Source organism: Podarcis pityusensis (genome assembly GCF_964106645.2).
Source record: "Podarcis pityusensis genome assembly, chromosome: 10".
Lineage (NCBI taxonomy): Eukaryota > Metazoa > Chordata > Lepidosauria > Squamata > Lacertidae > Podarcis > Podarcis pityusensis.
This window is the reverse complement of record NC_138035.1, coordinates 20,627,201-20,639,576: the sequence shown is the minus strand read 5'-3', so window position 1 is coordinate 20,639,576 and position 12,376 is coordinate 20,627,201. Positions and strand designations below refer to the sequence as shown.

The 12,376-nt window shown below is 41.8% G+C and overlaps 1 protein-coding gene across 1 annotated transcript in view; it reads left to right on the top strand.

The window, feature by feature from the left end:
- The window catches only part of IPO8 (importin 8), a 42,157-nt gene extending 30,049 nt beyond the window's left edge, over positions 1–12,108 (top strand). Inside the window, 5 exon segments of the mRNA XM_081023963.1 lie at positions 4,255–4,460; positions 4,914–5,132; positions 6,458–6,574; positions 8,336–8,365; positions 8,368–12,108. Of these exon segments, the coding sequence (XP_080880089.1) occupies positions 4,255–4,460; positions 4,914–5,132; positions 6,458–6,574; positions 8,336–8,365; positions 8,368–8,429 (634 nt within the window). The 3' untranslated portion in view covers positions 8,430–12,108.
- The last annotated feature ends 268 nt before the right edge of the window (positions 12,109–12,376 follow it).

Below are 12,376 nucleotides of genomic sequence, written 5' to 3'. Positions count from 1 at the left end.
TTTGTTTTACACACACACACACACACACACACACACACACACACACTTTAGCTCTGTTATGTTAAGAAGACTCCACGTCAGCCATAGAAATCCTCAGAAATTACTAACTGGCAAGAAGAAAAAATACTAGCCATTGCTATGTTTGCTTGGTATAGATGATATAGATATCTAAGATGGTTCCCAAAGCAGCTTACAATGAAAATCCATACCAAGGTGCAATTATAATTAGGGATATGTTACAGGTAGGTAGCCGTGTTGGTCTGCCGTAGTCGAAACAAAATAAAAAAATTCCTTCCAGTAGCACCTTAGAGACCAACTAAGTTTGTCACTTCTTCTGAAGAAGTGTGCATGCACATGAAAGCTCATACCAATGACAAACTTAGTTGGTCTCTAAGGTGCTACTGGAAGGAATTTTTTTATTTTGTTTCAATTAGGGATATGTCACTGTGCAGAAGAGGGAAGATGCTTTTAGCCTCTGGCTGTTGGTGGTATCATCTTGATTCCAGGCTGTTCTTTCCAGGCGACATACAGGCAGGCTTGGTTGCTGGCTGAAAGTAAAGGTGATTACCCCGCCCCTTGCAACGTCTTCTAATAGTGCCTGAATGGGTGGGGTGGGGGTATTTCAGGCAAACCTCCCAAATGAGAAAGGTAAAATTATCTTGTGGAAATGATCAGAGGGGGCAATTGCAGTGGAGGTTTTACTGTTCTTTAAAATTGGCAGCTTTTTAAAGAAAAAGAGAGAGATGTCCCATCCCCATAGTTGAAAGCCGATTCCTTCTAAAACCATTTTGGATACACCCCCCCCCACGACAAACAGCTTCCATACCCCAATTCACCACTTGCAAATGAGGTGGCAAATTGTAAGTCCCCTCCCCTCATCCTGAAATCATTTTTGGGAGCTGAATCTCACCCCTGAAGTAAAAGTGAAACAGCAGCCTCCAATTCACCATTTGCAAATGGTATTTTAGACCCCCTCCCCCAAAAAATCATAGGCTTTATGCCTTCCCTCTCAGTTCATGTAGCGTGTGCCTCCCAATTCTGTCTTAATGGGTGTATAGAAGTCATTTGCTCTATATAGAGTCAGGAGTTTTAAAATGTTGTGCTTCCCACATGCAGCATCTGTGTGAGTAAGGGATTTTTCACAACCTGTGCATGGCAACATTTATACTGAGCTGTAATTTCTTAACGATAAGGAATTTCAGATCATAGTTCTATCTGTTGTGTTGCTGAATTTTGTTGTGTTCGGAAGTCATTTTCTGTAGACGATCACGATGAACAGTAACAGAGTTGTCCTTTAAGGCTGAGGAGGAAACATTTAACAAGAACCGGAAGCCATTTACTGTGGCTGTCTTGACATCTTGTAATATTCGTTCTTGTCTTGGAGTCGATGTTATGTAACTGCAAAGAATTACAGTGTCTCATAAATGCAGTTTTAACATGACATTTACTGCTCTGGTGAGTGCGTTGTAAAAGGGCTTTATTACATTCTGTGGTTAGGGGAGCTATCCAGCTTTCAAAGGTGCATCAGCGGCAGAATGTAACTCTTTAGTATATATTTTAAAATAAAAAGGCTTTTTGTCCTGTTGTGCCAATTAAAAAACAGAAGGCACTTCATTCAGTTTTCTTTGCTTCTAAGACTTTCCCTCTTAGGCGATGGTTACATGATGATCAATTTATCTAAGGCTAAGGGGCAAGAGTGGACAGCTTATTTGGCACTAAGGGCCTAGTTTTTGCCATCATATTCTTCATCTCATTATAAAGATTAGAAACTTTTTTTAAAATTTAAAACTGAGGTTTTCCGGAATTCAACAAACATCCAAGAGCAGAAGACCTTGGCTTAGCTAGCAAATGCAGACAGTGGCTAATTCTGCATTTGAACCTCTTGTACCTTCTGCATTCTATACTGCTGCCACCTTGTGTTTAGGAAGGAAGCTATGTTCCTGCACTGCATGGGGCTGGACTAGATGACCCTCATGTTCCCTTCCGACTCCACAATTCCATGATTCTAAGAACTTATACTGAGCCTGTTGGTCCATCTAGCTCAGTACTGTCTACACTGACAGTCAGCATAAACATTACTGAACTAGATGGACCAATGGTCTAAGCACCTTCCTGTGTTCCTGTGTTTTATTTTAAATATTATTGTTTTAGCGCTGTTTGTCCCCTTTGGTTCCTTAGGTAGACTGGATGGGACATAAATTTAATAGATAATACAGTTAACGATGATGGGGATTTTCTAGTCCAGCCACATCTGGTGGAGGGCCACAGGTTCCCTATCCTTCCTCTATAGAAATGTCTCCTAAATAAAGGAGACCAAAGACATGGGCAATTCATTCTATGCTCATTCAAACCTTGCAAGCTTGAAGCTCTCTTGATTCCTGTTCTGTGATCTCTGTCTCACTAAAGGCCCATTTTGAGTTACCCTCATTGTCTTGAAAATATATTTTCTCCTCCACAGTGAATCCTCTTGTGAGTTACTTGAAGGATATTCTTAACAATTTTGTTTCTTAAAATATATGTTGGGCCCAGTTGCAGCATTAATTTAAGATAGAGGCACGTGCTTTGAATGCTGATAACACTTTACAATAAAAGGAGCATCCCAAGTCTTTGAGGTAAACCCCCCCCCGCGCGCTCTCCCTTCTCCCCGCCAAATATTTCACTGTTTATTGCTCCTATTTGCAGTGGTCCGTCTGCCAATTTTCATTCCGTACGAGAGTGCTCTTCAGCCCAATTGAGATTAATTTTTCTGTCAGATTTATAGTAGGTCCCACGTCATTATAATTCTCCAGAGGGCAGGGCATCTGCTTCATTAGTAACCGCATGTGTTTGTTTAGCAGCGGACTCTTTGCAAATTATTATTCTTGGGCGGGGGGAACGTTGGATAATAACTGGCTATGCCGTTTTACAGGGATGTAACAGCACTTCTGTGCCCAGGAAAGACTCTAAAATCTGTGCCACGTTTTTTCATTCCATTTTTTGTGTGTACAGCCTTTTCAGTTCTTTTCAAATCGTATTATTTTATATTATTTCAAACCATAAATGGCCTCTTTTGTTAGTGTCAGGGGCCACATGATAGGACCACCTTGGACACCTTTGGATACAAGGTGGAGTATGCACTTAGTAAAATGTTTAAACGATGAGCAGGGTCGGCCCACCCATGAGGCAAGGTGAGGCGACCACCTCGGGTGGAAGGATCCGCAGGGGCAGCAGATCCAGCCTCCAAGGAATGCTTCACCCTGCTGCTTCCGCCCCTGCCCCAGTGGCAGCAACAGCTGTGGTGAGCTCCTTGGAGATGGGAACTGCTGTCTCCTCAGCATCCGTACTCCAGTGCCAGCTCTACAGCGGCTTCTTGGCGAATATAAGGCACTGCTGGTTTCCTCCCACCCTTGTTCCCATTGTAGAACTTCACTCACTCCTTCTTCCCTGGAGGGGGACAGCGTTTTGTGGTTTGCCTCAGGTGTCAAAATGTCTTGGGCCAGCCCTGATAATGAATTTCCCACACAGTCAAAAGAGCAAACAACTCTTCTTTTTCCTCAAACCCTGCTCCGCCCTCCTACTCCAAACAGGTGACTTCACATTGTCACCCTCCTCTGACTGCTTGCTTGTTTCTGTGTGGTGACCAATACGTAGACCCCCGTCATGCCGTTCTGCAGCATGAAAATTTGAATGCATGATGTAAATGAGAAACTTAATTGGAGTTCTACTGTGGCTGCCACTTCGAATCCTTTGGCTGATGTTTGGGTTTTTCTTCTTCTTCTAGCTCCCGTCTGAATTTTGCTTCAGGATTTTCTGCATCTGGTGAATTTTTAAATACATAATCAAAAGTTATGTTCATTCCCGTTAAACAGTGTCTATAAAAAAAGAAAGGAAAAGCAGTATTGGGCCTATGTAAAGGAAGCATCCTCGTATGGGTTGTCCTCATCTACTACCCAAGGCAGGGAGGCCTCTTTCAGAGAGCCTATTTGGTTGTTATGCTGCCACCTCTGAGAGTGATTGGGAACCAGAGCAGAGCCTCCCAGGCTGCTCTGAAAGTAATCCTCAGCCTTTGACAGCTGAGATGTGTTTATATACACATCTCTGTTTTCTGATTTAAACTGTATTGGTTTCTTGTTTAATTTCTTTTACCTGGTTTTAAATTGTGCGACTATAAATTGTTGTAACGTGGTCTGAGATCTCATCGTGAAGGGGTTTTAAATAAACCTGTAATAAATAAAAATGGGAGATTCTCACTCATTTGTGTGCATGTGTGTTTAGCCTCCATGACAGGAAGATGTGCATCATAGGGCTGAGCATTTTGATGGGGCTGCCCAACCGACCTCCCGCAGTAGATGCCGTGGCTGCTCAGATTGTTCCGTCGGTCCTCCTTCTCTTCCTGGGACTGAAACAATTGTGTGCCACCAGGCAGCATACGGAACATGAAGAACATGCTAAATCTGAAAAGAATGATGCAGAAGATAATGGTAAAATAATTAATATACATGTGTGCATTTCATTGGAAATGGATTTGGAGAGGGCAGGGGAGAGATGGTTGCTATAGCAATACTGTTTCATCTGCTATCATTTTTCTATTTGTTACTAGCAAAAATACCTGTCATAATGTCTTTCAGCTTCCTTGAGAGGGAGGGACTGCATATTTAAAAAAAATTCAGAAGTACTTTACATTCCCATATTGCGTTGCAGAATAACCCTCTCTGAGAATTGGGCCACCTCCTAGAAGGATGATGGTTTAATGTTTGCCTGAGTGTAGTGCTTTCCTTATTCTACATAGGTGAAATGCAATCGCTCATTTATGGGATAGCACTGGGGCCAGTTGTTCAGGAAATTTAGAATATTTTTTGCTCCCCCCCCAAAGCGCCCCATTAAATCCTGAATATATTGTGACATGCCTTCTATAAAAATAAACTTTTTAACAGAAGAGATTCCAAGTGATGAAGAGGAGGCCAATGAAGTCAGCCAGGAGATGCAGGAAAACCATACAGGTGGCGGCGGTGATGCAGGAGATGAAGATGATGATGATGATGATGACTGGGATGATGATGCACTGGAAGAAACTGCTTTAGAAGGTTTCAGCACCCCTATCGACCTGGATGATGGTGTGGATGAATACCAGTTCTTTACACAGGCACTACTAGGTACACACATCTGAAACCTAGAGCAATAGCAACAAAACCCACAAATGTCTTTTGTCTTCTCCAAGGCTACAAAGTCTTTGTCAGATTCATTGTCATCTTTGGAGCACAACATTCAGTCAGCTTATTGGCCAACTTTCAGTCCAAAACATGCACTCTGTGTCCTACAAGGATTCTGTGAAACTCTAGTTGAACAGAAGATAGAGGAACCCTGCTAAGCTGGAAAACTCTTTGTTTTCTTCTTGCATTTCAGAAAGAGAATTGCAATCTCAAGCTGTTTTTCTGGGAAGGGTTAGCATAGCCTAACACTGATTTTATTAGCATAGCCTAACTCATAACTTTCTCCCATCGTCAGAAGGATCATAGTCAAGTGGTAAAAAACATATTTTTATGCCAAATGTCCCAGATTCAGATGTACACAAGTCTATTTTATTCAGGCAGATTGTAATGTTGGCTTTGGCAGTCAGAACTCTGGTTCAAATCCTCTTTGGCCATGACATTCAGATGTTGGCTTTGGGCAACTCTCTCTCAGCCTAACTTACCTCCCTGGATTACAGTGGTACCTTGTTTCTCAAATGGCTTAGTTGTTGAACAAATTGGCTCCCGAATGCCACAAACCCAGAAGTAAGTGTTCCGGTTTACAAATTTTTTTTGGAAGCTGAACGTCTGACGCGGCTTCCACTTCAGTGCAGGAAGCTTTGGAAGCCGCATCTTGGTTTTTGAACAGTTTGGGGAGTCAAACAGACTATCGGAACGGATTAAGTTTGAGAACCAAGGTACAACTGTACTTTGAAAACAAAATGAGTTATCGCTTCATCAGGCGTCCTTGAGATTCTCAGAGCAAGGGCAGGATACAAAGATGATAGGTAAATTAATGCTTACTGGGGTGGGATGATTAAAACCAACAAGCTTAGGGGAAGGGCTGTAGCTGAGTGATAGAGCAAGTATTTTGAAAACAGAAGGTCCCAGACTCAATCCCTGGTATCTCCAGGTAAGGTTAGGAAAAGATCCTTGCCTAAAACCCTGGACAGCCACTGGCGGTCAGCATAGATAATACTGAGCTAGATGGACCAATGGTTTAACTTAATATAAGGCAGCTACTTGTCTTCCTAGTTTGTCATCAGAGATAAGTTGCCAAGTATGTCAGTACAGTCTTTGCTCACTGGAACAGATATTTCAGCTCAATATACTGAAGCCAAAGGTAGAAGATTTCTACTTGTGAAAAGGGTTGCTTTAATGATAATGGAGGAAGGTTGTGGTGGGTTGTGTATCTGCCTTTTCTTTCTGAAACTTTCTTAAAAGAAAGACCATTATTTCTGTGTTGATAGCGATACAGAGCCGAGATGCAGCCTGGTACCACTTGCTGACAGCACCACTCAGCAATGATCAGAAGACTCAACTGCAGGGCATCTGTGCATTAGCTGAACACCGGAGGAGTTCAGCAGGTGAGTCTGTTTATTTACTCTGTTGCAAGGATGTCTGTAGAAGCATGAATTGTACAGTGCACAAATAAGAATTTTAATATTTGCAACCATGTCAAGTAATTCAAGCTTCCTCAAGTTTAAAATAATAAAAAAACAAGTCTTAATGTTTGTATTATTCTGATTGCACAAAGAGAGAAGCACATTCAATAGATTTTGTTTGCTTTTGCTCATTGTAAGCAGCCTTTGAGTACTGGATACTCTTTGGAGGAGGGGAGGTATCTTCAGTTCACAAGGGCTTCTATCCTTTTAAGAGGGACAGATAAGTCTTCAGATCAAAAGAGAGAATTCTCACTGGTCCTTATCTTCCCTGTAGAGAAAACGAAGATAGAGAAGTGCCAGGGAACATTTGGTGAGAGAGAAATTGGAGGCAATAAATATGAAACAGACACCGCAGACAGCAGCAGTATGTATAGGATGGAGAAGCACAACTCAGAGGAGACTGTGCAAGCATAGCTCTTCTTCTGCCCTCCCAACTTTCTCTGTTTCAGTAAGAAAGGACAAAGAAACTTTGGTGAGAGAAGTAGAAATGGAGTTATGCAGCGAGTTTTAAAAGTCCACTGAGATTAAATTACAAAAAAGCATTTGTTGCTTTCTATATATTGCCACAATAAATAATCTATCAACATAGTTCTTGGAACCATAGCTCAGTGACACAGCACATGCTTCAAATTTAGGCTCCTTGTTTTGTCCCTGGCATCTCCAGTTCGAAGGATTAGATTGGTAGGTAATGATAGGAACCTCTGCTTGCCACTCTAGAGAGCTGCTAGACAAAGTAGATGGCACAGCGCTAGAAGGACCAATGTCCTGACTCAGCATAAAGTAGCTTTCTATGTTCCTTTGTTAGGCCTTGTTAGAGGTCCACTTTACATGGTTAACAATTGTCACTTGGTATGTAGGACCAGTGATCTCTACAGAGAATTAAAGGTAAAGGTAAAGGTACCCTTGCCTGTATGGGCCAGTCGTGACCGACTCTGGGGTTGCGCGCCCATCTCGCTTAAGAGGCCGGGGGCCAGCGCTGTCCAAAGACACTTCCGGCCAGCGTGACGAAGGTGCTCTGGCGAGCCTGCACCAGCGCAGCACACGCAAACGCCGTTTATCTTCCCGCTATAAAGCGGTACCTATTTATCTACTTGCACTTAAGGGTGCTTTTGAACTGCTAGGTGGGCAGGAGCTGGGACCGAACGACGGGAGCTCACCCCGCCGCGGGGATTCGAACCGCCGACCATGCGATCGGCAAGTCCTAGGCGCTGAGGTTTTACCCACAGCGCCACCCTGTCCCTGTCTACAGAGAATTAGTTGCACACAAATTGAGTTTAGAGACTCCCTAAACAGTCTCTGCATTTCCCACCGTTATTAGGACAGGAAGCTTAACCAAATGAATTATACAGGAATAGATTATTTCTACTTGTATGATACACCTATATATTACCTACTTGTCCGTACAAGCAAACTGTGGAAATGGGTGTTCTTGAGTGGGTGTTCTTCTATTGGGCTCAGTATTTTTCCCTTTCCACTACAGAATATTACCCATCTCCAGTAGTGGAGGGACAATATAGAGGTATACAAATCTGCAAGATTATTTTGTTCCCCCCGCCTTGGTGGTACTTCAGAATTTCAATCTTTTAAGAAAATAAATGCATGCATTTTGAAGGAGGTTCATTAGTGCTTTAAAAAAAACATACTTTCTTTCTGTCTCTTACACTTATTTCTTTTTAATTCTAGAATCAAAGAGGATAGAGCAGCAAACGGGCTTCACATTGATAACAAAGGACTGGTCTCTTCATTTAACTTTGGCAATCCTCCAGGGAGCAACTGAAGGAGGAAAAGACGAAAGCTTAAGGGACTCTGCAGAATATTTCATTATTGCATTTTATTAAAACAGCAACACACATTTGTGACTTGTGAGCAGACAAGGGAAGGTAATGGAGTGCTCTGAAAGATGATTTCCCTTTGGGAAAGGCAGCGGTCAACCCTCTTTCCTCTCATTAGGACACTCTTTCTAACCAGCTACTGTAATGTATAAATTCTTGTGGTATTTTTCTAAGTTGTTGGACTGAAGAACGTCTCTGTTCCTGCTCTTCCCAATGAAATGGGGAAGCAGCTGTATGGAATTGGATTGAGTTGCACTTCTCAGGTCTTTGCCATGTGAAATTGAAGGGGTCCTATGGATAACAGTGCCTTCTGTTGTATATGGATTGCCTGAACAAATAATTTTGGAGTGCATAGTGCATTTTTTTATTTTATTTTAAGGAAGGACATTTAATAGGCACACTTCAAATCTTGCTTTCCTCTAGTGAAATCATGGCTGTATTTTGTCAGTCACAAACTTCACACCGTTGGCTACGCAAACCTTTCAGCTTTCCTGAGTTCATGTGTATGTGTCCAGGGTAATAATTTATCTTGGAGTTATCAAGAATAACCTTTATGTTCACAGCTGTTACCAGAAAGCAGACCTTCCCATGGAAAATGTTTCTTTAGATTTATACTTGGGGTTCATTAATGCAGTGGTTTTCAAACTATCTGCCTTGAGGGAATCCTTTCTGTGTCGCCCTGTCTACCAAGGAATCCATTGTGCGTTGCAGTAGGTCCTGGAGCATAGCCCTTCTGACTTTTTGAGCCTGCAACCTGACATGTTGGGTCTCACTATTCTCTTTTTCAGGGAAGCTGGTTTGCCAGGCTCAATCTTATTATGAGCCCAAGGTGTCTCCAGAACAGTTTGGAAGCTATTGCTTTTAATGGAGGCATTGTAATTATTTGTGGGGGGGGGGGGGGGACAGTTTGTAGATGTAGCAATGATGTACCTGGCCTGGCATATTCAGATCTAGAACTATCCCATTGCTCTTGTGGATTTATTGATGTATTGGTAATCAAACAGTGGTCTTTGCAAGCAGTGTTTCTTTATATTGTCATCTGTCTTTGACAAGAATGAGGTTTTCCAGCCATGCCTGTGGTGAAAACTTACGCTTTAAATAACTATTTTTATTGGCTGCATCACTCAGGTTGTATCCAGCAACTGAGTGATCACAAAAATAAATAAATCTTAGGTTTAAAAGGCCAGCCTCCCGTAACATCAGAAATGAATTGGAACTAGGCATTGGTGAGCAGAACATGAGAAAAATGGTCAGGTAGACAGGAGTGGCACAGAACAATGAGCCTATGTTCATATAGCTTACCTTGCATAAAGGGAAGAAGTGTCTTAAGAAACCAGGCATCTGATGGAGACTGGATTGAGTCTCTGGACTACCACTTTCCTATCCCTGGTACTCATTCTCCTTCATCTCCCACTGCCCATTGTTGTAGCATATGTTTCCCATGCCATAATACTGGGTGCTCATGTCTTTCTTCAGATGTTTATTACTGAGGGAACTTGGTGTTTGAGCCTTACCAGTTCTCCAGTCACACTTGATGGCTGTATCTAGTGAGAAATTTTCTGTTTGCATGTACCAATTAATACAAAATACATGTATGCCAAGTTGATTGTGAAAGACATGTGCAGTGCACATTTCAAGTACAGCTTTCCCTTTTTAAAATACACATAAGTGACAAGTGGGCAAGAATCAAACCACCTCGCTGGTTTGTTTACAAGGGGAAAGCCACATTTGAAGCATGCACGCAACCTTCATAACTGATGCATTGGTACCCAGGCACAAAATATATTGTGAGATGTGGTTTTCAGTGTTCAGGAAAAACATTGATTCTCTTTCCCAGAACTGTTTCACATAGGTATACCTTGAGGAACACAGGGTTAAGCACTAAGCAAAGATAATGAGTTTTGTATCTTTCGGAAGAAGCATCAAAAATCTGGTTTGAGGGACGAACAACCTGAAGGTGAGGAAGGAGCTTCTTTATGAGATAGGGATGTACTAGGCATTTTTCAAAAACAGCCCCAGCTCTTCATGCCTGTCACATTTAATCACCTAAAGCCATTCATCACTTAAGAAACTGTAAGGGAAGGTGGTTTAATTAAGGGTTTGAATTAAGACACACATTTCCTTGATTCCCTTGTTCAGTTTGTGCTTAAGCTTCCCCTCAACTCTGTGTGGCTAGAAGACTAAATTTGTCTGCAAATATTGATCGTCTGATGAAAATGCAAAATTTGGGATCATTGATAGGTTTGTAGTAAAGGGCTTGGCTTTTTGTGATGGACCATAGGAAGGAACTGGGGTTCTTTCTCTAATTGAAACAGTGAAGACTATTCTGTACAGAGGCAAAGCAGGGTTTGCCACAAAGTGTGCACCAAACAAGGAACTACATCCAGTCGTGGCTTCCTGAACGGCTGACCAGGCCAACAGCCTCTGTCAGTATCAATCAGATTTTACATTATTAAGTGTACATTTAAAACATTTGGTGTGCCTCTAAAAATTCTAAGTTGGCCTAGAGACTCTGAGGAGCTAGAATGCAAATGTCATCTAACTTCTTAACTAATATGCTGAATGTGTGCCTCCTTTTATATTTGTTTTGATTCTTTGATAATTCTGCCCCTTTTTCCCCAAAGTCATTTCCTGCAAATGCTTTAGCCCATTACAGTCAATTTCCTTTGTCTGTCCTGGAATGTGTTGTTCTGCAGTTCATCAGGAGACATCTTGCTGGGCAGTATTGGTGTGAGGAGGGGGCAGAGCAAGAGAGATTGAGAGTTTGTTGCTCTTCCCCCCTTTCACAACAGATCTTTGTGCAAATATGTCAGCAAAATAAGTATAATTTCACGCATGCGGGAAGGGGATCCACGTAGAGCTGACTTTGCTTTCTTTTGAAGCATTCATTTAAATATGATTATCTTGGATAAAAGATTTGAAGTGTCTTCCAGGATTGTGAGCAGCTCACTGATGACGTGTTTCCTCCCCATATATATGTCTGTCATATTTTTGTATGTTATACAGTGTTATGACAGGCATGACTCAAGAGAACAGTTCCTTGATCTGAAAGCTTCATGTTGAGGGTGACCATTGGAAATTCTGAAATTTAATGATAAGTTCACATGTACCTGTTCAGTACTGACTGCATTAACAAGTTCTGGCTTACATTCATGTATCAGAGATCAAGCACCACAGATAAAAGCCTCCACATTGCCTTACACCACCCAAAACACAGTGCTGTTCTTCAGCTGAGTCAGTTCACTCTATGAACTGCTGGTTTCCAACCACAATCAAGTGTAGAAAAACCAAGTGATGTACATGTGCATGTGTGAACCAATCTTTGAGGAAATAGAAGTCCTCAAACTGACTCAACAACTGGTGCCAACTTTTACTTGACCTGACAGATCTGTGGATATTCTAGGAAATAAGAGTTTGTACTGTCTAATCTTCTGGAACTGTAAATGTTCTAGGTAAACCTGTTGTTACATTTCGACTCCCCCCCCCCAACAAAAAATAGTTGCCAGCTACCACAACCTCCCCTTTCCACTTTTTGAAGGCTGAAACAACTAGCATGACTATCACAACCAAATTAACTCATTAAAACATTGAGGACCATTAAAACCAGGACCATTTTATGCTAAATTTTGAATCGGACTTGTTTTTTTCTTTAGTAGAGCTTTGGTTACTGATAAGGGGGCTGAAATCACCAGCAGGGGGTCTTTCATTGACATATGAGTGTGATTACCCCCTCCCCTTGCTTTTTCTTGTGTAAAAGACCATATGTCATGTTACCTGCATGACCCTTTTCCATCTTTAAATGTTTATTTACCTTTGACTGTTCTTGTAAAAACTTTGAAGTGTTACCCAATATTGTCTTCCCACTACCTCAGGTAACATCAGATGGAATCTG